General features: G+C 41.2%; 1 protein-coding gene across 4 annotated transcripts in view; it reads right to left on the reverse strand.

Moving 5' to 3' along the window:
* Positions 1 to 1,316: 1,316 nt before the first annotated feature.
* The window catches only part of dmxl2 (Dmx-like 2), a 44,113-nt gene continuing 19,205 nt past the window's right edge, over positions 1,317 to 26,224 (reverse strand). Inside the window, exons 21-55 of one of the 4 annotated variants that reach the window (XM_032559714.1) lie at positions 25,947 to 26,119; positions 25,213 to 25,864; positions 24,805 to 25,134; positions 24,606 to 24,725; positions 24,193 to 24,328; positions 22,798 to 22,908; positions 21,925 to 22,094; positions 21,572 to 21,669; positions 21,298 to 21,463; positions 19,963 to 20,224; positions 19,653 to 19,855; positions 19,165 to 19,548; positions 17,836 to 18,018; positions 17,456 to 17,746; positions 17,177 to 17,368; positions 16,642 to 16,718; positions 16,430 to 16,560; positions 15,049 to 15,294; positions 14,606 to 14,788; positions 10,434 to 10,624; positions 10,194 to 10,327; positions 10,003 to 10,088; positions 9,701 to 9,902; positions 9,228 to 9,345; positions 7,354 to 7,419; positions 5,580 to 5,666; positions 5,256 to 5,377; positions 4,999 to 5,137; positions 3,228 to 3,288; positions 3,024 to 3,151; positions 2,854 to 2,931; positions 2,654 to 2,745; positions 2,523 to 2,575; positions 2,202 to 2,419; positions 1,317 to 1,624 (exon numbers count right to left, since the gene is read on the reverse strand). In XM_032559714.1, the coding sequence (XP_032415605.1) occupies positions 1,415 to 1,624; positions 2,202 to 2,419; positions 2,523 to 2,575; positions 2,654 to 2,745; positions 2,854 to 2,931; positions 3,024 to 3,151; positions 3,228 to 3,288; positions 4,999 to 5,137; positions 5,256 to 5,377; positions 5,580 to 5,666; positions 7,354 to 7,419; positions 9,228 to 9,345; positions 9,701 to 9,902; positions 10,003 to 10,088; positions 10,194 to 10,327; positions 10,434 to 10,624; positions 14,606 to 14,788; positions 15,049 to 15,294; positions 16,430 to 16,560; positions 16,642 to 16,718; positions 17,177 to 17,368; positions 17,456 to 17,746; positions 17,836 to 18,018; positions 19,165 to 19,548; positions 19,653 to 19,855; positions 19,963 to 20,224; positions 21,298 to 21,463; positions 21,572 to 21,669; positions 21,925 to 22,094; positions 22,798 to 22,908; positions 24,193 to 24,328; positions 24,606 to 24,725; positions 24,805 to 25,134; positions 25,213 to 25,864; positions 25,947 to 26,119 (6,093 nt within the window). In that variant the 3' untranslated portion in view covers positions 1,317 to 1,414. The remainder of the gene's footprint in view (positions 1,625 to 2,201; positions 2,420 to 2,522; positions 2,576 to 2,653; positions 2,746 to 2,853; positions 2,932 to 3,023; positions 3,152 to 3,227; positions 3,289 to 4,998; positions 5,138 to 5,255; positions 5,378 to 5,579; positions 5,667 to 7,353; positions 7,420 to 9,227; positions 9,346 to 9,700; positions 9,903 to 10,002; positions 10,089 to 10,193; positions 10,328 to 10,433; positions 10,625 to 14,605; positions 14,789 to 15,048; positions 15,295 to 16,429; positions 16,561 to 16,641; positions 16,719 to 17,176; positions 17,369 to 17,455; positions 17,747 to 17,835; positions 18,019 to 19,164; positions 19,549 to 19,652; positions 19,856 to 19,962; positions 20,225 to 21,297; positions 21,464 to 21,571; positions 21,670 to 21,924; positions 22,095 to 22,797; positions 22,909 to 24,192; positions 24,329 to 24,605; positions 24,726 to 24,804; positions 25,135 to 25,212; positions 25,865 to 25,946; positions 26,120 to 26,224) is intronic. The other 3 variants (XM_032559715.1, XM_032559716.1, XM_032559717.1) reach the window with 3 other exon arrangements.

Here is a 26,224-nt window from a genome sequence, read left to right on the forward strand (position 1 = left end):
ACAACTAATCCAACTGGTATGATACAAACCAAAAAATAAAGAAATGTCTTCATGTTTGTACAAGCTGTTGTTGTAGTTCATACTGTATATATATATTTATATATATTTATATAATTTATATAGTAAAACTATCTTAAACGCTTTACTACCAGGGCAAATAAAGCCAGACATTCATTTGTATACAACAGTTTCTTTGATAACCTATATATTTGAAATAAACTTTTAGTGTCTTCAGAATTTGAGTGCAAATATCTATTTTCTCATGGATGAAATAAAAACAGCTGGCGAGGTAAACACACAAACAGTAGACTGTTGCACGTTGTCCAATCGGAAACAGTAAAAGCTCTTACATTCCTAAAATAAAAGGCAATAAGTTAAAGCAGTTCTTCAAAGGAACAGTAAACCAAACACAAACATATACATACTTTAAATATTAAAATCTACTCAATTAAAACAACAACAAAAAAAAAAAGAAAACAACCCACAAACATACAAACAGAATTGATAACATTTTGTGCAAAAACCAGTAGTGAACCTTTTGTGTTTCTGCTCTGGGCGGTCGGGTGTTTAGCGTTGGACAACACAGATGAAACATTAAAAGTTACAGTCACGGGGGAAGCGGGGCGTTCGATGTTCTAGCATGGAGGCTGTCGCACTAACAGGCAGGCGGGCGGGCGGGTAGGCAGACACGGCAGAGAGAACACACACTTGGATCAGGTCGAACTCAAACCAGGAGAGGCCACAGTGAGCGATGGGCAGCCAGTGATCAGTGGACGGGGGGGAAAAAGGGGAAGAGAGGCGTCGCCGTTAAGAGCGACGCGCCGTCGACTCTTCAGCGAGAAGCCGGAGGGGCCAAAACTATTGAAACGAAAAGCAGATTCCAACGACTCGAATCACACCGGAAACCACTGACTTAATAACGAACCACAGTGCTGGTTACAGTAGAGGCTAAAAGATTTCAGCTGTGGGCACAAAATGACGACAGTTACACACTTTTTTAAAATTTTTGCTTGAGCACTTTTACAGAGCACTATCAATAGACCTGTGATTGCACCGCGGAACGAGAACAGGACATGCATAGCTTCCCTATGGACACACTCTATGAGAAGAGATTCATCAATAAAATTACAACAAATCTAGCTTTTAAAATCAAGTATGATACCGTTTGCTTGTAACTTTTTGTTTTCAGCCTTTTTGGCGAAAAGAAACATTTGCAGCTCTGGTTTTGTCATTCTGGACAACATCTACTTCCGCAGAAAACCCATGACCTCTGCACACTCAAAGGTGCCAAAAAGCGTGGCAAGCTGTTGACGATATATCCTCACCTATAGGCTGTTTGACGAGCCTTCGCATTGTTTTGTTTTTTTTCTACTTGTCTTTTTCATCTTTGGACCCTGAGTTGTGGAAGCAGGCATCACAGGATGTCAACAATGCTGCTGGCGATGTTGTAGCGGTCAGGGAGAACCCTCATCTTCAGGGTGCCGTCCGCGCCGCAGGTGAAGATGCGGTTCCCGGGACGCGTCTCCACCTTCGTGACGCCGTTGCCGATGTTGCGGAAGATGGACTGCTTGGCGTGTTCGTTGCTGAAGGAGTGCATGAGGCCGTGGCCCGCTAGCTTCCAGACCTGGAGAGAAAAACACAGATCTGATATCTCTTTTTTTTTTCTCCAATCAACATTTACGAACCTTTTCGTAGAGGACATTTCACTGTTGTTGTTTATACTGATAAAAAAAAAAAAACACCTGCAAAAGCAAATGTGTCTTAGCGTGTGAGCATTTAAAAACCTGTTACCTTTTACAAACACTGGAAAAAATGCCGGGTATAATAATTTATAACATTTACAATTTACTTGATTCTAGTTTGTACTTTAGTACCAAGATTCATTGACTCAATCTATTGTGATTTTGATCTCTAGTTCCACATAGTGCTATACCTAGCACAGTTCACTTCTCTGACTTTTATTTCTTTTTATGTGATTCATTTTTGTTTCTACAAACAGAAACCGGATAGAGACCAAAGAAGGAGTGTCCAAAGACTTGCAGGCTGTGGAATGTGATCCATTTTATTTCTTCTTTTTTTTTTACTTAAGTCATATCTACTACTCTGTATTTATGCAAGTTACCAAAAGAAATATGTAAATCAGACTAAAACTAAAACATAAGATAAACTTTTTTTTAAAAAATCCAATAAAAATTGGTTACCTTTATGTTTCCCTCTGCAGAACCGGTGACAAAGAAGTCCTCAAAGGGATCCAGAGCGAGCGCCTTGATGGCCGAGTCATGGGCCTGGAAAGTGTGCAGCAGCTGTCTCTGGCGGATGTCAAACACACACACAAAGCCTTTCCTGCCTCCAGTGATGAGCAGCTGCTGCTTCTGAGCATACTCGAGGACAGTGGCCCCGTTCTCGTGGCAGGGGAACGCTGAGGGGGGCGCAGGAGGGAAGAAATATGAAGGATGCGTCACAGAGCAGCTTGTTATGGTGGAATAGTACTTTTTTTTTTTTATAAACATCAAGTTTCTTACCGTGGACTATAGTATTGCCAGGTGAAATCAGAGTGTCCCACAAGCAAACATTTCTGCAAATATTAACATAATAATCAACCTGACTTAAAAACAAAACGTCTTCGATTTAGTTTCTCGGTGCGGACGCTTGCCTGTTGTCGTTGGACTGTCCGGCTGTCGCGATCAGGCTGGAAGACGTGATGAACGCAAAATCACCGCAGGTCTTGGAGTGACACTGCCAACTCTGACAGCAACAAAAGAACAAAAATGAAGAACAATGACTTCAAGATTTACTTGGAAGCTTTTGTTTTGTCGCCAACAGCCTGACATGAGGGCGGGGAGTCGACCTCACCAGGTAAGGTTTGGGGTTGGAGGACGTCTGGTTGACCTGCCAGAGACTGAGGAATCCCTCTCCGTCAGCAACTCCGCACTGCAACAGGAATTCAGAAAAATCAGAACAAGCCAGCAAGCAGACAAAACACAGCCAACATTCTCTCCCTTTCTCAGTACGTGTGTGTGTACCTTATTGCCTTGGGAGTTAAAGTAGAGCCGGGTGATACGAGCGTTGCCTGCTTGTCTGAAGCAAATGAGCTGCTGCGGCCTGTTCCATTCGAACATCCTCACACTGCCGTCCTGAGCCCCCGTCATGTCTGAGGCACACGCCAATATGTCAGAGGAAAACTCATCACAACTAACGGTTGAAACCAGTGAAGCGGAGTCACTTACAATACTGATAAACAGGGTGCGATGTCATCCTCTTCACATTATTTAGATTTCTTTTCATAATCTGGAAAAAAAAAGTTAAATAATAAATAGTTAATATTGATAAAGTCTTCCAAAACATCCAACAATCCAGATTGGCAAAATAAGAAAATACAGGAAGTGATTTAGAGCATTAATAGAGTTTATGTACGTTTATAAACAGTTAATTTATATAGCTTGGTAACCACCCACTTTAAATCTGTATAATTAGAGATGAATCTGAAAATATTCAACCCCCTATGCAAATTTTTGCAGAGGGGGTTTACTGGCAAAAAAAAAAAAAAAAAAAGATTTAGCATTGCACTGGTGTTTGCGTGGCCTGAAGAGGAAGTAACGGCTGAAACCAGATTCCTGAGGAGGAAGATGCTGAAAAACTGTGACAACAGCTGGTGGCTGCGGCCACTGAGGTTTCAGTTTCCACAGTAAGGGACGCACTAAACGAGCCCCACTCTGTTCTGTGGAGCGAGGAATCAAAACAAAGAGTGCTTTGAAGCTATGGATGAGGAAAAATAATACATGCAATAAAGAAATCTGTGTCTACAGTGAAGCACTGAGGCTCGGTGATGCTCAGACGGCTTTCGTTCATCTGGCAACTTTTTAAGATTTTTAGCAAGAAAGTTAAAATGTCATCCAAACACATTAGGTGTCAAAATAAATCTGGTGCTTTGTGTCTTTTATTGCTGCTGTGAAGCATTTTTCTTGTCATTTAGAAACTTTGTAAAAAACAAAGGAGTAAAACAAAAAATAAAAAAAACACGCAGCAGCAAAATTTGATATACTCCCTAAAAGTGGAGTAAAAGTTTCCGTCTCCTTTTGTCTTTCTTTCTGTTCAGCTCAGGTTAAGCCACCTTCAAATTCAGCTGTATACATCATATATGAGCTGAATGTTGCCCCACCATTGAACCACACATTTCCTCAAACCTATTTTCCAAATAAATGCTCTTGGATGGGTCAAATATTCCACACGTCAGTACGTTTGTCCTAATAAGTAAATAAACCATAATTTAGAAAAACAATCAGAAATTTCTAGAAAAATTTTGCTTTTAAACTAATTTTTCACCTGCTAAAGATTCAAAAGCAAACACCAGGAACATTATAAAATGATCCCCTGTTTTTATTGCAGAGAAAAACTCCACTATTCAGCACAGCGGAGCACGAGGACTCAGATCTGTAAAAACCACAGAAATAAAGCAGAGGATCACCGCCTGCCCCGTCCTCTTCACTGTATCGCACCGCATGTTTATCAGCCCGGCTGGGACGCCGAGGTCTCCGGCTGTAAGGTACTGTGACGTAAATCTGCACCTTGGGCAGACGGCTGTGAGAGCTATCTGAGTTTATAAGCAAGCCATCTCTGCCGCGCGGAGCTGCCCTCTCCTCTGTATCAGCGCTCATAGACTCAGCAGCAGGTCAGGTGTTTAGTCGGCGTGGCTTTGTTTGGCTCGATGTTGATAAGGTTTAAAAACATAAACTTTGTCTGCGGATGAGCGGAGACTTCGAGCTAAAGATTGAATCTGACGTTTTACGTTCCTTCTGCAATTAGTAAATACGAGGAATTTTTAACCAGACCAAAATAAAACAAACAAAAAAAAAGACCAAGAGTCACTTCACAGAGTTTTACCCAACAGCAGAATTGGGAAAAGAACCTGGTTTCCCCCTATTGTTAGAGGCTAAGAACTGCAAACTCAACACTGTCTGGTGCAAAATTTGGAGGTTTTACAACAAAAGTAGCTCATACCACGCTGGCCCCCATGCTGGTCTGGCCACTACCGAGCCACGGCATGGATGCAGAGACTGGCATCGGAGGCGGTGCAAAGGACACGGAGCTCGCCTGGGCGATATTTGTGTGAGAGGAGCGGGGGTCTAAGTCGTCAGAGCTGCAAAACAAAACAGAAAAACAGGCATTGTGCAGATTTAGTAGGGGTAGGGTTTTTTTTGTGCTGGAAGGAAACAACAAAAAACTAAAATTATTCTTTCATTTGATGCGACTCCGACCTTCGGGATTCCTTATCAAAGTCGTCTCCTATCCAGGTGTAGGGCTGGACGGCCACTAGAGTGGAGACGTCCACCTCCTGGACGTCGTGGGTGGATGCCAACACGATCTCATTGGAATTAGCCTGAGAAAAGAAGGAAGCAGGGAGGAAGAGGAGGAGGGGCAATGATTAACAGAGGGGAACTGCTTCTAACTTTATTGAAAATGACACAAATTTGTTAAATTCAAGGACATTTTCTGACAAATGCCAATACACTTCTTGCACGTTGGCAAAAAATATACATATTTCTAAGAAAGATTCTGACATAAAATGCAAAAATACTTACCCAGTTAATGGCAAACGCCATAATTATGTCAGACTCCTTGTGAATGATTTTAGCCTTTCCTCCAGGATAGCCCAGATCTGCCTCTACCTGAACAGCAAAAGAAAAACCAAAGCTGAGGAGACATCAGAGCTACAGCTCAGGGATCTGAAGCTAGTCAGTAAAAGACAGAAAGATTTGCTCTTTGAAAAGAATATTAAATTAATTTCCCGGTAAAATTAGTGAAGCAGGAAAGGACTGTAAATTTAAAATCTTGGCTTGGGGCATTCGATTTTTTGAGTTGCTTCAGAAAAGATTCCCGCACCATGAAGTTTCATTCAAATAAAAGAGAAAGGCAGTAATAAGAATATTACAGATGCATCTCAGTAAATTAGAATTATATCGGAAGGTTTATTTATTTCAGTAATTCAATTTTAAGAAATGAAACTCATATGGATTCGTTACACATAGTGATATATTTCAACCATCTATTTCTGTTAATTTCTATGATTGTTAACTCATACAATCAAAAATGTATTACTCTTTGAATATTTTATTGCACAAAACTAACAAAAATTTATTTTTACACAGAAATGTCACGACCTACGTTACCATTAGCAACAGCTGTTATACTGGTTGTGCTAATCCAATCCTGAACCAGACATTATGTCAAAACAACTTAGCTAAACTGAGGGGGAAAAGGACTGGAGGATGGATTTTGTATTTCATTTGGAAACCAGGGTGGCCGGCGGAAGAAGAAGGAAATGCAGTGGGTGACCAACCTCTGCCTGCTAGGAGAGGCTGCTAGCATGTAGCCTCTGCATGCTAGCAGCCTCTCCTAGCAGGCAGAGAGGAGTTAGCCTCTCCAAAGCTGAAGCAAGTGAATAGCCTCCTCCTTATTTGTGAGTGTCGTCCGCTTGCTCAGTTACCGGTGTCGGCCCATCATTAATCAGATCGTAGCCGGCTAAGTAATGGATATAACCTCCTGCGACAAGGAAGTTTCAACCACTGGGTGCGCAATACTGTAGTCTTAATTTTGGCGCTGAAACCGCCCATTTGTTTCAGTAGGCTAACACTTTCTTGCATTACAACTATTTTGTTCTAAGAAACTGAATTTTACATTTCTTTTTATGTCAAAATTGGTAGAAACAAATATGTATCACTCTATGAGCAGTGGATCTGTAAAACTGTTCCACTTTTTCAACTGAATTACCAACAAAAATGTCACTTTCTGATAGCACTTTAGTTTGTGGAGATGCACCACTGCATGGTAGACTCATGGCTTTAATGTAAGTATAAAGGTTTTGTAAAAAAACACTGCACAGCTACAAAAGCCTCCTGCAGCCCTGACAGTGAGCATGCAAGTTAGTGGATCTACTGAGTGTGCCATCGCTTGCTTGCTTTAAGTCCAGCAGAATCAGTCCAGTTAGGCAGGAAAAAAGCAGTGAAAGGGAGACGTGTTATTTTTAGGATTTGGTTGTGAGGAGAAATGTGAACGGATGTCCCAGTGAGAGGAAAGGATCAAAAGCCAGGAGGAGACTTTATGGAAAAATAAATTTAAAAAAAATCAAAAAGCCAGAGCGGTCACTATTAGGCCAAGCTGGAGAGGAGAAAACCAGTACTTCACCCAGTTTGGTGACGCCACAACCCGCAAACCAAAATCTTATGCAGCAGACTTTTTATTTTTTACTTTTTTAAAATTTTTATAAACATTTTCATGCATTTCCTCCTTCAAGCTTGGCTTTGCAGTGATGCTCAGAGACAAAAGGGCCCGGTCTGGGACAGTAAATGATACTACCTTATAGGGACTGCTAGCTCCAGCTATGCAGTTTGGGTTTATACGGTCCACATGGTTCTCTAAAGACTACACAACACACAGAGGCAATATAGACACGGAACAAACCAACATGGCACAACACAAAACACATGCACAAACAGAAAAAAAAAAAAACATGAAATGAAAATGAAGAGGACTCACAGAATCTCATTGTAATCTTGTTAAAAAATAGAAATAACTAAATTTGTCTCTTGAAATAAAGTCCTCGTCATTAGAATGGATGAACAGTGAATCTGAATGTTATAGATAATTTGTAGCTGCTGCCTGAAATCTCACTCAAATCACTTATAATAACACGAGACTAAGCACATGAATCCTCTGGAACGCGTCTCATAGATATAAAAGCTTTTCTCATTCTTTTTTTTTGGGGGGGAATAAGTTATTACTTTCTTCCAAACAAATCCAAACATCACAGAAGGCAGTGATCTGTCTTGTGCTTGATTAAAGATGAGAAGTCAAAGCAAAGATAATGATACTAAGAAAAAACATAACTAGAGAGAGAAAAAGCTCAGTGGGCAACTCCCTCTGTCTGACAGCATCATGGTGGATGGTCAGGGCTCCACTCTGTTTGATGGACGATTCCTCACTGGTCCAAATAATCACACTAAAAGGTCTCAAAAGACATCAAAGCAGGAAGCTTTCAATGCAAAATTGCATGAGCTCTTTGTAGATTGTTTGTTCATACTAGAGGAAAACTGTACAAACATGTGGTAAAATCATAATAAAGATTCGATGGCTTTCTTCCTTTGACCTAACAAAATAATACCTGCTTCATTTAAATGAGCCTAATTAATCCTTTCACTGAGCATATAATGGTTATTGTAATCTAACGTTGTGATTCTTGGTCTGTTCATCTAAAAAAATTAAACTGGTTTGCAAGATAAAGTGAGAAGGTTAAAAAAGCAATGTCATCAAACGTGGATAGTTTGCCCCATCCTTACAGGAATAGTTCAAAATTTTCAAATTGGGGTTTTATCATGTACTTGTGAGTAGTCAATGTCTTATCTGCAGTAGATAACTTTCATTAGATCACCACAACGTTTTTATTCCAAAAGTAAAACCATTTTAAAGTTTTATAAAACAGTTTTTGCCTGTGCCTCTATGACATTTATTAAAATGGATATGTTTTTGTAAAGTTTTAATATGTGGACTTGACACTGATTCCAGACTGGAACATTTTAAGACTTTCTTAAAGAAGACCAGCTTTGTAGTCATGGTTACCAGCACGATGGTTCCATGACTTCTCGTTTCATTGTGGTCTACTTCAAGTAAATTCTAGGATTTATGCTGTGTATGATATTTTATCTTGCCATGTTGTTTTATTGTCTTATAGTGTTTTGTGTTGTTATAGGTTGTGGTGGTGTGTATTGCAAATTTGCTAAGGCTACAAATGTTACAGTGTTCTGTAATTGTTTATATTTAGCATTTATCCGCATGCAAATAAAAATAATAATAATAATAATAATAATAATAAACAATTAAGAAAGAAAGAAAACAAGCTGAGATTTGATTTTGCTTTAGTCCTGCTCTGATTTTCAACCAGATGGAAAACTTATGTGTTATATTAAAGTGAGAACATTAAGAAAGTTATTCATCGCAGATAAGACTCTTCACAACATATAAATAAAACCCTCACTGAGAGAATCTGAAGGATCTCTTCAAACCATCAAAATAATCATGTGGGAGGTTGTTCTTAATTACGGACAAAATATGGAATAAAATCGATCCAACGGGCCAGATCAAGTAAAGAACCGTTTAATAAGTAGATATGTTGTTTTTAGTCAGCTAATCAGGGAAAACTGAACCAGGATTCTCTTTTTGAATCTTCTGCTGACCTCACTCTGCTTCCTTTTCTTGGTAAAGATGTAACGAATCAAAGCCTCCTGGAGAACTTCCTGTTTGACCAGGAAATGCCAAAGACGTCGAACTGGGAAGGACTGATGGCTTTTATTCCTGGAAACAATAACAGAACAAAAAAAAACCGATCCAGTTAATTTTTTAATTAAAATTAGATTTTTCCAGCAATTTGTAAAACACTTGCCCTACTCTAGTGATACTACCAGAATAGTATTTTTTTCCCCATAATTGTGTACAAACAAACAATCTGACTTTGATTTTCAAGCACTCACAGCGTCCAGTCATAATTATACATATACAAACGGTAGGCAATTGTCCCCAAATTTTATGTAATTGCGTCAGAGTAAAAGGGTCTGAATACAAATGCTTGTGAAAATAGAGTCTTTAAATAAAAATGACATTTTTTTCCAAATAATTCATCAACCCACACTGTATGATTGAGTACACTAACTTGAAGGGCGTGTTGTCCGGCTCCAGCATGGCCTTGTGTCGCAGTATGGCAGGCCCAGATCCCGTGCTCAGGTCAGTGGGGTAGGTGTTGATGTAATTGGGAGGCGGACCTTCAAACTTGTTCATCCGCTCCAGTAAAAGTTGTTCCCAGTTCTCCAAAGTCTTCAACACTGCGTTGCTGAGAGGGGAAGTGACTGGTAGATCTGAGATCATAGCAAACAAAGAGAAAGGGTGTACTGATGTGTTGCATGTGTGGGTCCACATTCGATTTAAGCAGCTGCTTAGAAGTACGAAGCAGAGTACCTGTGAAGTCAAGTCCAGTGAGAGGGATAAAGTTCTTGATGTTGTGATGAGCCAGTTTGACCATAACCAAACGGATCAAAGCCCAGCTGAGTCCCAAAAAAAACGAAAAAAAAAACCGGTAAGACTTCACTCTGAAACACCGGCTCAAAAAAAAAAAAAGTTATATCTAAGCAGGAGAAGATGGAGCCAACCTGTAGGAGTTGGAGTCCGAATGCTCCGTCATCTGTGTGTCTGAGAGGAAGGCATCGTCGTCATCGTCGTCATCCTCGGCGCCACTTTCGTCTGAATCATACAAAGCATTGCTCTCCGAAAGCGGGAGGAAAGGCTGAGAGGAAGAGAGGAATAAAGGTAAGGGGGAAAAAAATAATTCTTGTTTTATATAACAAGGAGGCTGTGCGTCACACGAACCGCTTGTCAGTTTAATGTCTTACTTTCGCTACGAAGTAGTCCCACATGCTCAGCTCGGGGGGAATGAACTTCTCTCTGTAGGTGGGTCTCTCTGCAGGCACAGGAGGCGGGGTGGCGGGGGTCTCCTTCACAGGACGTCCAGGAACCAGCATCCTCATGTTGAATCTGCGCCTGTATCGGTCCACATCCTCCGCAGGCGGCTGAGGGGGGGCCGCTGGCATGTGAAGGAGCAACAAGGAGCTTAAGATATTTACGATTAACCTCAGAAAAGGAAAGCTGTCGGGAGGCTGCGAGAAGAATGAGGATGAGCTTAGGCTCAGCCTCATTTCCATTCCAGAAGCAGGTAAAAGCAGATCAGAAGGAGGAACACTGCATCCACACTCTATCAGGGGCCTAAGCCACATGGACTTTGAGTTTAAAACTGCAAACAACAATCTTACTCATATCAGAAATACCAGGACTGGCTTTGTCTCTTTACCACCCAAATGAAAAGTGAGCCATTTGGGAGAGGGTGACATGAAGACAAACACACAGACATTTAGGATGGAGACACAGGGCAAGACACTGTAGGGTATGCACAAACCTGCACCATCATCCTGGGTGACTATCTCTGGCATTGCACCAGACAAAACAAGACAACACACAAACCAGAGTAGACAGTGCAGTTAGACACACAGATACCACACAGTCTATTACATAACAAAAAAATAAATAAATAAATAACTAACAGGAAGTGATACTTAAAACACACAAACGACAAACACAGATGACACATTTGCCAAGTAGTCATAAACAAAGGATTGTCTTCAATCCACAGCACTCAAGTGAGACAGATATAATTGTTTATTTTATTAAAAAGTGTTAACGATGTCAATAAGGAGCTAAAATAAATGTAGTTTCTGCATGGCTGAGTTTCTGCAGCATGAAGGTGAGACTGCAGCAAACCTCAAAAGGGCAGAGTTTCAACAAGAGATCTCATTCAACAGTCTGACATTTACGATCGTCTGAGCTCCAAACAAGCTCTTTGTAGCTCCCGGCCGCGCTGAGAGCTACATCAGACATGACAGAGATGTGCCATCCAAATGCCAGCTCCAATCTTCTCTCCACACAATAACAGCTGGAGAGTGCAATACTATAAATGAACGGTGTTCAATTCTGTCCATAAACCTGGATTTCTAGCAGCATAGGTAGTGCAAGTGTGGATTAGGTTATACGCAAGTAAAAACACTTAGTCATGGCGAAAGAGCCACACGTTAAATCTATTATTTATTCAACTTCTGCCATATTTCGCTCATTGAGGACATTACGGCCGTCTTTTAGTTTGACATCTTCTACTGCACATGGAAATATTCAGCTTTTTGTCATAATCTTAGCCTCCATTGAATTGAATGGAACATCTCATAATTTCCAGAAAAATTGTGGCAAAATCTTTGCGCTCTTTCACATCTAACTACTTCAGTTAAAAACGCCATTTAAAGTGTAAAATGTAGTTATATCCTTCAGCTATTTCTGTTTAATTAAACCTTTTTGCATCGTTAGAAGATTTCAAAAAATCCCTCTTCAAGTTTTTGCTCGCATTATCTTATCTTCAGTGGGGGAAAAAAACAAACAAAAAAAAAACATTGACCCCACTAGCTCTGATGGTTCCCAATCTAAACCCAATTTCAATCCTCCGATGCTATCATTGGTATTTTAGCTAGCATTACCTTTTTAGCTAATTTTAGCTATTTTTAGTTTTTACATGGGTTTTTTCACACTGCATGGCTAATGTTGCTGAGGGTCAACATGTTAGCTCATGCCTACATGCTACCAATAGCTAGACGTAATGTTTAAGATATTTTTTGCTTTTACATGAGTTTTTTAGATTTCACAGAACATGTTACTTTTAGCCTTGATGCTATTGGCATTTTAGCTAGCTTTACCTTTTTTTGTTGTTGCTAATTTTAGCTTTTACATGTGGGGTTTTTTTTACGCTAGGTCAACTGCGTAATTTGACCTACGGGTATTTTACTGTAGGTCAACTTGTTAGTGACAACCTACATGCCATTATTAGTATAGCTAGTTTTGTAGCTCATTTTATCTCAAACTGATTTCACAGTTTAGATTTGAAAGCAGTATTCTGCACCGACTTCTAATTTGGGTTGGATTTTTGCATTGACTGAAAGTTTTTCACTCCTCTTCAACTGTTCTACTATATATGTTTTGGGGGCTTTTGCTTTCTTCGGATGCATTTGCCCATTTCTTACACTTTTGCAAGTCTTCTGCAGTTGACTTCAAATTCTTCTCCAATTTTCACCAAAAAACATTCAGCTTACAGCATTCACACTACATTTTCGCAAGAAAAGCAAAATGTTTTTTGTTCATATAGTCTCAAACGCTAGTTCATACTTCTTAAACCTTTTCACTTTTTCTCACAATACAAAGTCAAACTTCAATGTATTTTATTGTCATTTTACTTTGTAAACCAACACAAAAATAATGCATAGTTTTTAAAATATCTTACAAATAAAATGGATCGGCTAAACCAGGGGTGTCAAACTCCAGTCCTCAAGGGCCGCTGTCCTTCAACTTTTAGATGTGCCTCTGCTGCACCACACCTGAATAGAATAATTAGGTCATTAGCAAGGCTCTGGAGAACTGATCTACACAAGGAGGAGGTAATTAAGCCATTTCATTCCAGTGTTTTGTACCTGTGGCACATCTAAAAACTGCAGGACAGCGGCCCTCGAGGACTGGAGTTTGACACCTGTGGGCTAAACCATTCTAATTCGTTGTGCTGCTAGAAGGTAAACCTTTGCCCCAGTCTTAAGACTCCTGCAGCCTCTTCCACATGTTTATTCCTTTCCTACATAAAACTTAAAGAAAACTTTGAATGGTACGTTTTTAGGCTTTCAACAATGAGTTCTCATTGTTGCTGCGTTGCTGCAGATTCTCCCACCTATCTGTGAATCTCTTCAGCTCTTCCAGAGTTGCCTATTGGTTGCTTCTCTGATTTAGGCTCTCCCTGAACAGCGTGTGGATAGTCATGTTTTGGTAGGTTTGTAGATGTGCAACATTTTTTCCATTTTCAGATGACACATTTAACAGTGGCACATAAGATGCTCTAAGCTTAGACTACTATTTTATGACCCAAACCTGCTTGAAACATCTTCACAACTATTCCCCGGACCTGTTTGTTGTGGTCCTTGGTCTTCATGAGCTTCTGCCTTTCAGAGCATCCCTCCCTTCTAACGCCCCAATTCTGCTCCTTCAGACTAGCCAGCAGCAATTAGCAAACATCTGGTGGAAGTGCTCATCTGCTGAGCTAATCATACACACTACTTCTTAGTCCAACACTCCTAAAAACGGTTGTAAGCGCCATAATGAGAAGCCCTTTTGCAATTACGTACTGAAGGCAGAGTGTTGTGAAGAGTAGGAGCTTCTTAAAGAGAAAGAGGCCTATTTCAAAGTGTGAAATTACAAAGTCAAATTTCTTTCAAGTCATGTTTGATATTTACACCAATTTGAAACAACAAATGTAATGCAGCTACTTGATTGTGCTCTAAAATGGCCCAGAAAATACATAAGTGACTTTTGAGTTTTTGTCAACGTTTTTTTATTCTTTTTATTTTTTTTCCCCTTCACTTCACATGCACTCTTTTGTGTTGGTCTACAACATAAAATCTCAAAACCCAACCAGGTGTGTAGTGGTAATGTGTCAAGATGTGAAAAAGTTACAAGGCACAGTACATTCAGAATGAAATACAGCTATAAAAATAGTAGACGTCATTCTAGTATTCTAGATAACACATAGTTCTTTAACCCTCTTCAAGTGTACCTGGTTTAGTTTCAGATTCAGATCTAGTCTGAGAGGGCTGCTCAGCCTTGGCCACTGAACACTCCTGGCTAAGGGCAGCTGTTTAGTGACACAACAAAAATGAGCATAGAAGACATTACGACATGAACATGCGATGCTGCGTACGCACACAAATCCACTCACACCCTCACATGGTTGCTGCTTATCATAACAATGAGCACAAATGTCTTCATAGCACTAATCAGCTCTAATGTTCTCGAAGGGCATTCAGCAGGAGCTTCATGAGAGAGAGAGAGGCAGGAGAGTCAGTCAAGCATCGGCAACAACGCAAACCTGTACAGTTACCATGCACCGCAATCCTGCAAACCAGCACTGCAATCTACCAGCCTCGTTACTCACAGCTGGCCTTAGTTGCTGGGGCCACAGTGCCCAGCCCCTCTCCCCTTGAAACAGGAGGAGGGGGTCGATTGGGGTTCTGGGTTTCAGTGGGGATGGGAGAGGGGTTTGGGGAGAGGTTGCTCTGCTCAGGTCTTCCTGTCTCCTGAGATTCCTCTGGACTGGCTGCCTCAAACTCAGCTGGCACTGGGACACAGGGCAGAGGGCACACTCACACAAGACACTACACACCAGTGGCAGCAGCAGCATCTTTGGAACATCATCAGGTCAGGGGTAGGTGAATAAAAATGATGGAGACAGACTCCGGAAAGATGGAGCGGTCGCCTCGGACGCAAGATGAGATCATAGTTAGTTGGGATGTGAATACCCAGAGGAGGGCAAAGGGGGATGAAGACGATGTGAGGACCGTGTGAGTGTGAATGCAAAACTGCATTTTCTTTTTTTACCTGGTGGAAGTTCAGGCCTCTTTGGCTTAATAATGACTTTTGCTCCTCCTCCGAAGACAGCCGCCCACATGCGATTGTTGAGGGGATGCGCGGCCAGGCGGAAGAGTTCGTTGCTGTTGTGAGTGCCCAGGCCGTGGATAAGCAGCGAAAGATAAACAGCCACGACCGCCTCACACAGCCTAACGCTGAGCCTCGGCTGGTCCTCCTCCCTCGCAGACGTCAACAGGGAGATCAGGGAGGACACACCTGCAGCGAGGGGGGACACGGTGCTTTTTTTCTTTCCCCAAAATTATTTGCAAAGTCATAGAAAAAAAAAGAAAACAGACACAATGAAGAGCTCTTTTATGAAACATTTGCATGATAAGTCTCTGTCTTTCTATTTCTTTCCTGGAGGCCATGGAGCTCCTATTATAGAACACCATCTGCCTCTCTGCATAAACACAGATTGTCTGCTTTGCTTCCCCAGCTCCCTGCGCACACACACACACACACACACACACACACCCACCCCCACACACCCACACACCCGCACACACACACACACACCTCCCTCTGCTGTTCACATTTCCTCCAAGTCATTCCTTTGATGCTTTCATATATGCTACTTCCTCATCCCGCTCACCCAGTGAGGATTCTGGAAAATTATTATAGTCTCTGTCATCTTTATTGTTCCATGTAGAGCAGGGCTCTACAGGGGGGGTCAAAATAACTGCAGGTATTCAACCAACTTCCACCAAGCCTATAAGCCTGTTCATTCATCCAGCCACCGGTGGCGCTGTCATAAAAGTGCTGGCTGTGCTTGGCAGGAGTGAACCTGTCTGGTTTTTACATCCCAAAACTCAATAAAACCTGATTTGGAGTTTCAAAATTCAGCGGCTTTGTCGCGGGCTGTTAATTTTACTGTTGGTGAAATTTGATTATTTTTTGATAAGTTTGTGATAAAACTATTTAAGATCCTGAAATAGGACAACTGATTATTTTCAGTTAATGTTTCAATTCAGCTAAACTGCCCTCGACTCGTTCATTAATGTTTGTGGCGTTTTTGGCATCTTTTGAAATGTTGATGTTTCGGGGGAATTGTTTCTGTCACTGGTTTAATTTTGTCTGAATATACGATGTCCATTTATTCATTTCTACAGTACATTTTGCAACTTAAATCAAGTTCATTGTTTGTCCATAAGCTCTTACTGTAATCTAAAGCAGGCAAACCCTACAACATCAGTGAAATATGCATGGCTGGAACATCAAGCATAGGAACAGCAAAACGTTTACGGAAATAATCGCACTAATGTAGTTGGGGGGGATGCATGTTTTGATTTGCCCCCTAAGGGCGGGGCAGCTCTCCTAAATGTTGAAAACCCCAAGAAGAGTGTCTGGTTACCAGGCCACTGAGCAGGAGCAGAGTTCGGAGTAACATGTTCTTCAATGCTTTCTGTGCGAAGCCGCTTCCTTTCGCTTAGCAGCAGCCCCTGGTACACCATCCCTGTGAACTGGTTGGCTTCTGTTTGACTGCTGAGAGGACAAAACAGTGTTTATTTTCACCATGCAGTGGGTTAAATCAAGTCTCTCACCGAATGATGGACCTGTGGTTACCTGTAACTGTGACTGTCACACAGGGCTTGGTAGACACAAGCAGAAAGAGACGCTGCTAGGGTGTGAAGAGCATTTACCTGAGGATGAAAGAATAGTTATTGTATCATGAAAATGAACAACAAATACAAGGAAAAGCTGCACACTTCCAACTCCAGCAGTACTTTCCTTAAAAAGAATATTTTTTTGGCAGAACATTGGGTTGCGTTCAAACTCAAGCACACATGAATTGACAAGAAGCTTGCAACTTGTTCTCTGTTTTAAGCATCGGTGACATTTGGTACTGGTGGTGCCAAATGTTTTCCAAGCTGCTCTCAAACTTCTGCCATAAAATATGAATAGAGATGAAGAGAAAAAAGCCACTGCTCCAGTTTTCAGTGCTTTAAGGAGTAGATTCAAAAAAATCACCTTAGTTACGACACAGAGTTTCTGTAAGTTAGCATATTTTAAAAAAGAAGTGCTCTGAGTAGTCACAAAAGCATAATTTATTCAATCCCCGCAAGTTTCAAAAGTAAAAATTCTCGTTTTGAGTCCTGACCCGATCGTCGATGATGTCCGGATGTGGCGGAGCCTCCATCATTGTGATGGTGTAAAGGATGTCGTGTATGTGGTTGCTGAGGTGGAGAACGGGATTGGCTATGACCGTCTTGGTGGGGGCGATACACGCCGACAGCAGAGGCAGGGTCGTAGGCAGAGGCAGAGGGGACTGCAGTTGCTTCACCGTGGTCTCCTACACAAACACAGACGAAGCGTTCAAAACTGTGCCAAACATTCAAACAGCAAATACAGGATGTGTGAATGGCAGCATGGCGTGCACCTGCTGGCTCTCCTGCAGAAGGAAGAGAAGCTCCATACGGACGGAGGTGACCCCTCCTCCTTTGGCTCCGTGAAGGCTGCAGTAGGACAGGAAGACCCTCAGCAGGGCCTGGTTCTTCCTCAGCCAGGCTTTACGCCTCTCAGAGTGCTGCTGCTTGGCTTGAAGACGACGTCGCTCCATCTGGTGACGCTCGTAAGCCCCGGCCTCCATGTTCTCCAGCGCCTCGTCTGAAATGTCCACAGACGCTGTACGATCCCTCTCGACCTCTGGGCCTTCCTCTATTCCCTCCACCTGTGTATTTTAACCAATATGTACAGATAATTACTAAATGAGAAAAGCTTTCTGATCTCCCCAGCTGAGTTCATTTTCTTGGCATTTACCTTGTAGTTGCAAATCTTGTGCATTGCTGCAATCTCCTTCTCCAACCAGCTGTAGAGCTGAAAGCGGAGCTTCCCTCCATCTACCTCGAAACCCGTGGCCAACGTTCGCAGCTCGGTCATCAGGATCTTCAAACACGCACGAAACTTCAGCTGCTCTGCAATCACATCCACTTCGGACTCACCCTAAAAAACAAGAAAACTGAGTGTTTATAAGGTTTAAAAATGATATAAAAAAAGCAGTCCTATAAAGTTTGAAATATTACTTCATCTTCTAATAATAATCCTCTAAGCCATGGTTTTCAGGATGTTCTATGAGCTCCACTGGTGGTACTTGGGCAGCTTTTAGTGTCATAAAGAACAAATCTTGCTATTAACTGTTTGCAAGTTAAATACAAACATATTAACTCTGATACAGTACATGACTGTTCATCAGATAAAGAGACAGTAGCTATTTTTCCATCAAAATAAGCCATCATAGTGCTGCTAAGGAGGTACTTGACATAAAAACTTTTAGAGACATTTCTAGAGGATCCTCAGAATTTTAGAGCAAATTTATGCTGAACTCTGAACCATAAATTATTATTATTTTGTTTATAGTAAGATTCTTTCTTTCATTTATAATGCCACAGCCACTTATCATAGATCTCTTTAAAAGCATTGGTCAAATCACACATTACTTCCTCAGCTGGCATTTTATTAGATGCATTTATGAGTAAAATAAAAAAAGATTTCAAAAGTGTACCCTATTGGTGAAATTATGGAAAATTAGAGGCAGAACTTGCGCACATTTTTTGAAAATGTGATAAAATAATTTAGGAAGAAGTCACATAATTTGTTACTAAAAATACTTGGGTTACAAGAATCCTATGACTTGTGCAACACTAAGCCTGTGTAATTTATCTACAGAAAGTATAAAAAAGGAAACGGATATTTGGTTAAAATACACATAGTAGTGTTGGGTTACAGTAAAAGATCCCTTACTATAACCCAACAAATACAAACTGTAGAAGAAACTGAAAAAAATTGAAAAAATGACACACTACAGGTAGACCAACACAAGGAAAAATGGCCAAAATAGACATTTACAGAACAGCAACAAAAAACACAGGACAATTTGATTGAATCAAAGAAAATAAAGATTGACTTTTTGGTGGGATTGCTGCTCCCGACTGAAGACATTTATTTTATGTGTATGATTGTTGTATATATAGCAGTTTGTTCAAACTGATTATGAAAAGAAAAATATGAATATTAAAGCAAAGTGAAAACAAAAATAAATAAGGACAGATTTCATCTGTGATTTGAGCTGTTTTTAATAGCTATATATACCTGTGAGTCTTCTCTATGCAGTTTGGGTCCATCATTCTTTGAGCCTTTGTCCTCAATCTCTGGTTTCTTCATGGTTAAGCCATCTTCATCCTCATCTTCATCATCTTCCTTGTCATCGCCCCAGTCGAGCTGCAGCTCGTCTTCCTTCACCTTGACAACAGGCTGGCTCCAGTCCAGCCCACCAACGCTATCGTTGGCTCCCCAGGCAGGAGCCGGCGCTGCGGAGGAGCCCCAGTCCAAACCGCCTTGGGTGCCATTTTCTAACGGCTGGCTCGCATTCACATTTGCCTTCGACGGAGCTTTGCTGGGAGACGAGGAGCCAGATTTCCGGCTTACTTTGGGAATCTTGGAGAGCACTTCCAGAGCCAAAACCGGGCAACCCACCTACAGAACAAAATAAACATGGTAAACAGATCAACCTCACAATTATGACAAATCAAAGATTAAAGACATCTACTGGATAGTAACCGTTTCAGAACTGAGCTTACTTTAAAGTGTGCATTGGCAGTAGTGAAGAACAGTTTGCGCTCTATAAGGTTGATCTCATCGGCACCGCTTTTCTCAGCAGTAAGGCCCACATTTGTCGCCGTGCCTTCTGGATTCGCAAAGTGCCGACGGATGATCAAAGGATGTGTCCTTAAGTAGTTATAGAAACTAAACACCACAGGGTTGCAAGATTTCACCATCACATCTGACGCACAAGAGGGAAGAGAAGGAGATGAAGAATAAGAATTGCATACAACAAAAATCACGATGAAAGCAAGTAAGACTCATTTTATCCCCAGGTTTTCTGCTTACCCGGATTCTCCTCTTCTTTTGGGTTTCTCTCCAATAGTGTGTCCAGGGCTCGGGTGTAATCTTTCATGATCCAGTAGGCTATGCTGCGAAGGAACGGGTCTGGATGCAGCCTGGAGCAGTGATAAGCGCTCCCGTCCCGGTTGCAGCCCAGAACCTTCTCGTACAGGAGGCCTTGGCAGGTGGACGAATTATCAAAGTCCGCTTCGTACAGCCTCGCTACTATCATGGCTAACTGGAGATCCTCCATCTTCTCCATCAACACCTGCACATCATGAAGGAGCGTTCAGTCTACAGTACTGTACAACTAAACTTTATACAAAGGGTAAAATAACAAGACAACATGACACATTTTCAAATGGCTGAACTCATAATACTCAGGTATTCTGATCGATGATAGAGCAACAGTTAATAGAGCTAAAAGTTTGAGGGTTCTAACAATTGTTCCTAACACATTCTAGATTAGATCCTGTAATTTATGACAAGCGATACCTTCATTTCACAAATCAGCTGAATAAATGCAGAGTTAAGCTGAAGTAGTGACCAAAAACAAAAGACAACAGCCTTTTTGGATTTTGTTTTAAATGTTTAATTGTAAATATGTTTGTAAGTCATAAACTACTGTGATCAAACTGGACAAAAAAAGTTATGATTAGCATTACCAAATACACAGATGAACATCTTAACATAAATTTATGTAAAAATGCTTTTATTTTGCTGGAATGCCATTATTTTGTCTTTGCAGAATAAGAAGGAGTATAGAAACTCAAACTTTTCTCCAAAATCAAGATGTAATTTTTCCATACTTAAAGACATGGAATGTGATAAATAAAAAATTCCCCCATTTTTTCATACTAATAACAGACTATGTAGAAACCCTGTTATTTTGTTGCTGTGAAACTCCAACAGAGCTCACCGAGCATGGACCTAAGAATGCAATTTGCATGTAGTCATCCTAGATTTCCTTAACTTGGTTATTCTTGTCTCACTTTACCTTGAGTTAGAAACACATAATGCTCAAAGTTGCTTTCTTGTTATTTTCTATCTGCATGTTTTGACTGTGTGGCTGTAAACCTAAGGCCAAAGAAAAATATGCAAGATTGTTATGAATTTTATCAGCGTCAAGTGTTTACTCAAAGGCTGCTCTCAGCAACATATATCATTATTATGCTTCATGTAGAAATTTAAATTTGATAGACTTTCATTTCTTTCATTTTACTGCCACTGTGAGGGAAATGAAAACAGAGACCAGGAGAAGACTCAGAAGTAATAAGCTGTGCCTGGGTATCTGTGTGTGTAAATCAGAAAGTGTGTGTGTGTGTGTGTATTTCTCTTCACCTCTATTGCGTCTTTAAGGGAGCCAGCTAATAGGAAAAAAGCAGCAGACTGTTCAAAGCGCTGCTTTCCCAGCAGGGAGAAAGCGTTTTTTAGAGCTGCTTTTCGCCACCGGTCCTCGGTGAAGTTGTTTTTGAAGAATTGAGTCATTTTCTCATCATGCTGAGACCTGAGAGATGGAAATGAGACTGTTGAATATCTCAATGAGGTTTAAAAATACCCTGGAAACAAACATCCAATACACAGAGCAGCAGTGTATCCCGTGACGTGATCCTACCGGAACAGACCCCACAGAACAGCTTTTTTCTTCATGGCCAAGTAGAACAGCGCAGCATCCAAAGGGTCGCTGTTCCTCTGGAACGCAGCTTTTCCCAGCTGATGTCACACAGAACAGTTCAGTTACTTGGTTTCCTTGTATCCTTAATCTGATACTTAACAGCAAATATACAGACATGCTGAGCAAAATGTTGATAGTAGTTAATCTAGCAAATTTCTACCATAAATATGTAGATGAAGCAAAAAATGAATTAGAAATTTTTCTCGATAAAAATTATAGGTTACTGTACATTTTCATTCTAGATTTTCTGAATGTATTCAGACTTGATTTTTTTTACATTTTTTTATCGGTACCTTCTCCACCATCTTCCGCAGCGTGTTGATGTTACGTATCCACCATCCCACTCCCACAGCTCTCAGCTCAGACCACTGTGGGTCGCCTCTCTGCATGGCAGGAATCATGTTCAGCAGCTCCTCCTCCGCCTCCGAGTGGAAGGCCCATGCAAAGTGGCACGTGGAAAGGCCTGGCATGGAGATGGATGGAGGGATGGAGAGAAGAGAGAAGCATGATTGGCTTGAATTGAATTTGGACAGAAACAGATTTAATAGAAGTGAAACATGAACCCGACAGTTTTGTAAAATGCCTTGAAACAACATGAGGCTAAAACATATCATCAAAGAGGTTCAAATTTCAGCTAATTAAAACCAAAAACTAAGCTTCTTGGAAGATTTGAACGTTGCATAGGGGCAATAACAAGGGTATTAGTACAGAAATAAAAATTATGTCTGACAAAATCGTGAGACAGATTACAAGGTTGACAGCAGAAGGTCAGTAACACCCTCTACAAGGAGGATAATTAATAAAGGATGACTGCTTAGGAAATATATTACATTTCACTTAGCCATCTCCTCCTAATATACATAAATGTCAGGATTAAAGACTTTCCAAATAGGTTATACAGATTGTACCAAGTAAAAGCTGCAGTAGATTGGAGACAGAAAACGTGTGTACGTGACTGTAACTAGTAGCACTTATCTTCATTTTAAATGAGCAAAACTTCATTAACTCCATACACACACAGTTCACAAACACCCATACATAAACAACACTATTAAATACTTTTTGGTGCTCCAGATCAAGACGGATCAATATATTGAAACCTATTTGATTCACCCGACAGCCTTAACTGGTGAATTTACAAACTACGTTTTTCTTTTTTTTTTTACCCTGGTGAAGCAGCTGCATACGATACAGGGGAGGCAAAGACGTGAGCAGGCAGGTGTGAAGACGCATGGCGAGCAGGTACCTCAGTCCACACTCATCAAGAGCCTCACCACCTAAACAAACAGAAGGGATTTATTATTACCAAGTAACAGCTACAGAATAAATGCAAAAAAGTACCTCCTGTAATATTTCAGTTCATGCAATCCTGTCAAAGAAAATGTGTTTCTTGACCCTGAACCTTCTTCTGTGATTACTCTGCCCTGGAACAACCTGCTTATGTCTTGCTCTCAAAAGACTAAATAAACAAGAGGGAAAATTGGAGAAGAAGAAAAAAAGACGATGATAATGAAAATGTACGGAGGAACAGTTCAGGCATTTTTTGCTGATTTGGTCATTGAAGATTTGATGGTTGGAGATTAAAGACACGCTGGAACACACAATTGAAAAAAGCATGTTTGTCTTACACGCTTATAACCTTTAGACAACTTTTAAAGAGTATTGTCTCTTACAAAGGTTAATACCTACAGTGATGGTAGACAAAAAGGCAGGGCAACACACCACATGTTGATTGATTTGTCGTTTCAGAGGCATCCATGATCTTAAATGCGAGCTGCATAATCCTAAATATGAAAATATGGCCTACACTGGAGGAAAGGCACCGTGTATCGTTAGGTTTTAAAAAATGCTGAAACTGAACGCTGTTAAGTTTAATTATTGTGATCCAAGAACAATTTTAAGATATACATTTCTTACAATCTCAAAGTCAATCGTTACTGAAAAACTAAAAACTTACTTTAGAACTGAAGAAGATTCAGTTGTTTTTCTTTTTTAGAACTGAAACTATTTTCTATGGAAGCATGTCAATCAAGTTGCTACAATAAGGAGAAATTACAGTACACAAAACAAGAGCTAAGAGATTTTCTTTTATTCTTTTCAGTCTATCTGTTACTGCCCATGCTGGATTTGTAAATGTTTCTAGGGTTTTGAAACAAAATAGAGTCAAGATAAGAGTTTTCATTCTTTGAGGAATAAACACTGGGATTGTTTTTAGTGTTTAGTAATGATAATAGCCAATATACGTTTTTAAAGTCAGATCACGTTGTTTTAAATAGAAGCTTGTTTTACAGCAACTGCTCGTTCTCTCACACAGTGTGACATCGCCTCTGGTATTAATATAAATGTTCAATGACAAGAATCAATGCAGGAGCAGAACACCTGCTGCTGTTCAGTAGATAGCATTAGAATTACCATCTGATCTTTGGCTTTTACTATGAAACTGAAGCAGCATTTAAAGTAGAATAAACACATTGTAGCCAGAATGCACACTCATGTGTAACCGTTAAGGTACAAAATAAGAGACAGCAGCGGATACAGGTAAACGCAAAGCCTATAGTAACCTGTGTACTGCTGATCAGCGGAGCTCGTAACTTCAGCACTTGTGGTAGCAATCGTATCGGCCAAGGCCACCAAAAACATCTGCTCCAGCCTGGTCAGTCCTGGGAGGCTCGAGTGCATGAGGTGGCTGGATAACACCTGGAGACAAACAAAAAAGAAAAAGAAAACAACTGAAACAGAGAACTGAAAAATATATATTTTCCTTTTTGTGCAGAGAAGCAAACTGTTGAACAAGTTAAGTTTCTCTCAGCTTTCAACCCACACAGCAATAAAATTATGAGATTATCAAAATAAAGTATTAACATGTCAAAATGTACTTAATTCTCTTTATTACAGTATTATTTGCTCTACATTTATCCACATAATAATAAAAAAACTGTACAGAAATTGCAAGGTCAATAAAGAGAGCAATTACCTGAGCATGCTCTGGTCCAAAATAAGAGGGTCCATACTGAGAGAGGTTGATGACTCGAGACTTCCTCTCTGGTTTATCAGTAGCAAAGTTCACAAAGTCATCAGTAGTAACTGTTGGCACCTGTTTGAACATTCAGGAAACAGTTTTAGTTACCTAAAGATCAAAATGCACAGTGAAGAGACTAATTCTAATAGCTCACCTGGAAGAGATCGGCATACTGGTCTTCTGAGGATTTTTGAGCTGCATCACCGTCAACAACCTTAGCCGTTTTGGCGCTTTCTTCCGCTCCCTTGAACGAAGTGTCGAGGTCAGCCAACATCAAGGAGTAGAGGGGCAGTGGAGGGATGGAGTTGATCTCCGTGTAATCCCTCCCTCCGTCTCGGCCAGCCACAATGGTGTCCTTTGCCGTGCTTCCGGTCACGCTGATTGTTCGGGAGAGATGCCTCCTGGATCCGCCTTCACCTGCCTCCACATCCCTGACCACAGCGACTTCTCCGGCTATGCACTTCACCAGATGGGCAAGTATGGCCTGAACAAATTCAGACATACGCTTTAGATTTTAAGTAGCTATTTCTGAACATTCATTTTCGAGCGGAAAGGGACCCACCTTGGCCCGCCGGACCTTCCCCAAGTCCATGAGTTCCAGCAGCTGAGTTGGGTGGTACTGCGGAAGAGTGGGGGAGAGAGAATGAGCCGCCTCAAACAGTCCACCTTCCTGTAGTCCTGCGGGGGCGCGGAGCGCCTCATCCACTCCAGTGCTCCCTTCAAAAACACTCTTGGACCTGGCTCTCCCTTCAAAGACGGAGGAGGTAACTGCGCTCTGACCTCCGGCGATGTCTGCGGATGACAGGTTGCCCTCTTCTCCTTCACCGGGCTTCTTGTCCTGGTGCCACTGGGCGTACACGTGCATTTCACAGTCCATACCCACCACCAGGATGCCGTCCCTCACCCAGGACAGGGAGACCGGCAGCGAAGGCGTCCCGTCCACAGACGACAGGAGGTCAATGGCGCGAAGCAGGATCCAGCGTGAACGGATGCCCTGTTTGATACTGCCCCCTAGAGGAAGGGTGATTACTGCCACCCCCTCTTTGCTGCTGGTCTGCTCATTGACCATGCCAGAGATGCGGCCGTACATGAGGATGTTAGAGCCCACCCCAATTGTGAGAATGTGGGAGCCGTCCTCCTTCGATAGCCAGTCCAGGTGGATGAAGTGCTTGATGTTGGGCGAGCTATGGTCTCTGCTCATGTACAAATCAGACCTGAAGGATAAAAAAATAACAAAACACGTCCATAAGATACAGAAGGCATCAAATAATAAAAAGTAAATGGTTCCATTCTGACCTGCTGTAGACAAAAAGGTTGGAGTCCACACTGACTCTCGGATCCAGTGTTGAAGAAGGTCTGGCAAAGTCATCAAGGTGAATAGTTTGCTCTAAGACCCACTCAGAGCCTCCAGTGGATTCACACTCATAGATGGAAACGTGCATGGAGAAGTCTTCGACAGAATTGTGCAGCTGAAGACAAAAAGGAGACTCTTTGAGAATTCTGCCTGAGAAAAAGTAAAGGTCCTGAAGACAATCGTGATTAATCAATTATAAAAATTATCATTAACAAATTTA

The sequence above is a fragment of the Xiphophorus hellerii genome, chromosome 4 (assembly GCF_003331165.1).
Source record: "Xiphophorus hellerii strain 12219 chromosome 4, Xiphophorus_hellerii-4.1, whole genome shotgun sequence".
Lineage (NCBI taxonomy): Eukaryota > Metazoa > Chordata > Actinopteri > Cyprinodontiformes > Poeciliidae > Xiphophorus > Xiphophorus hellerii.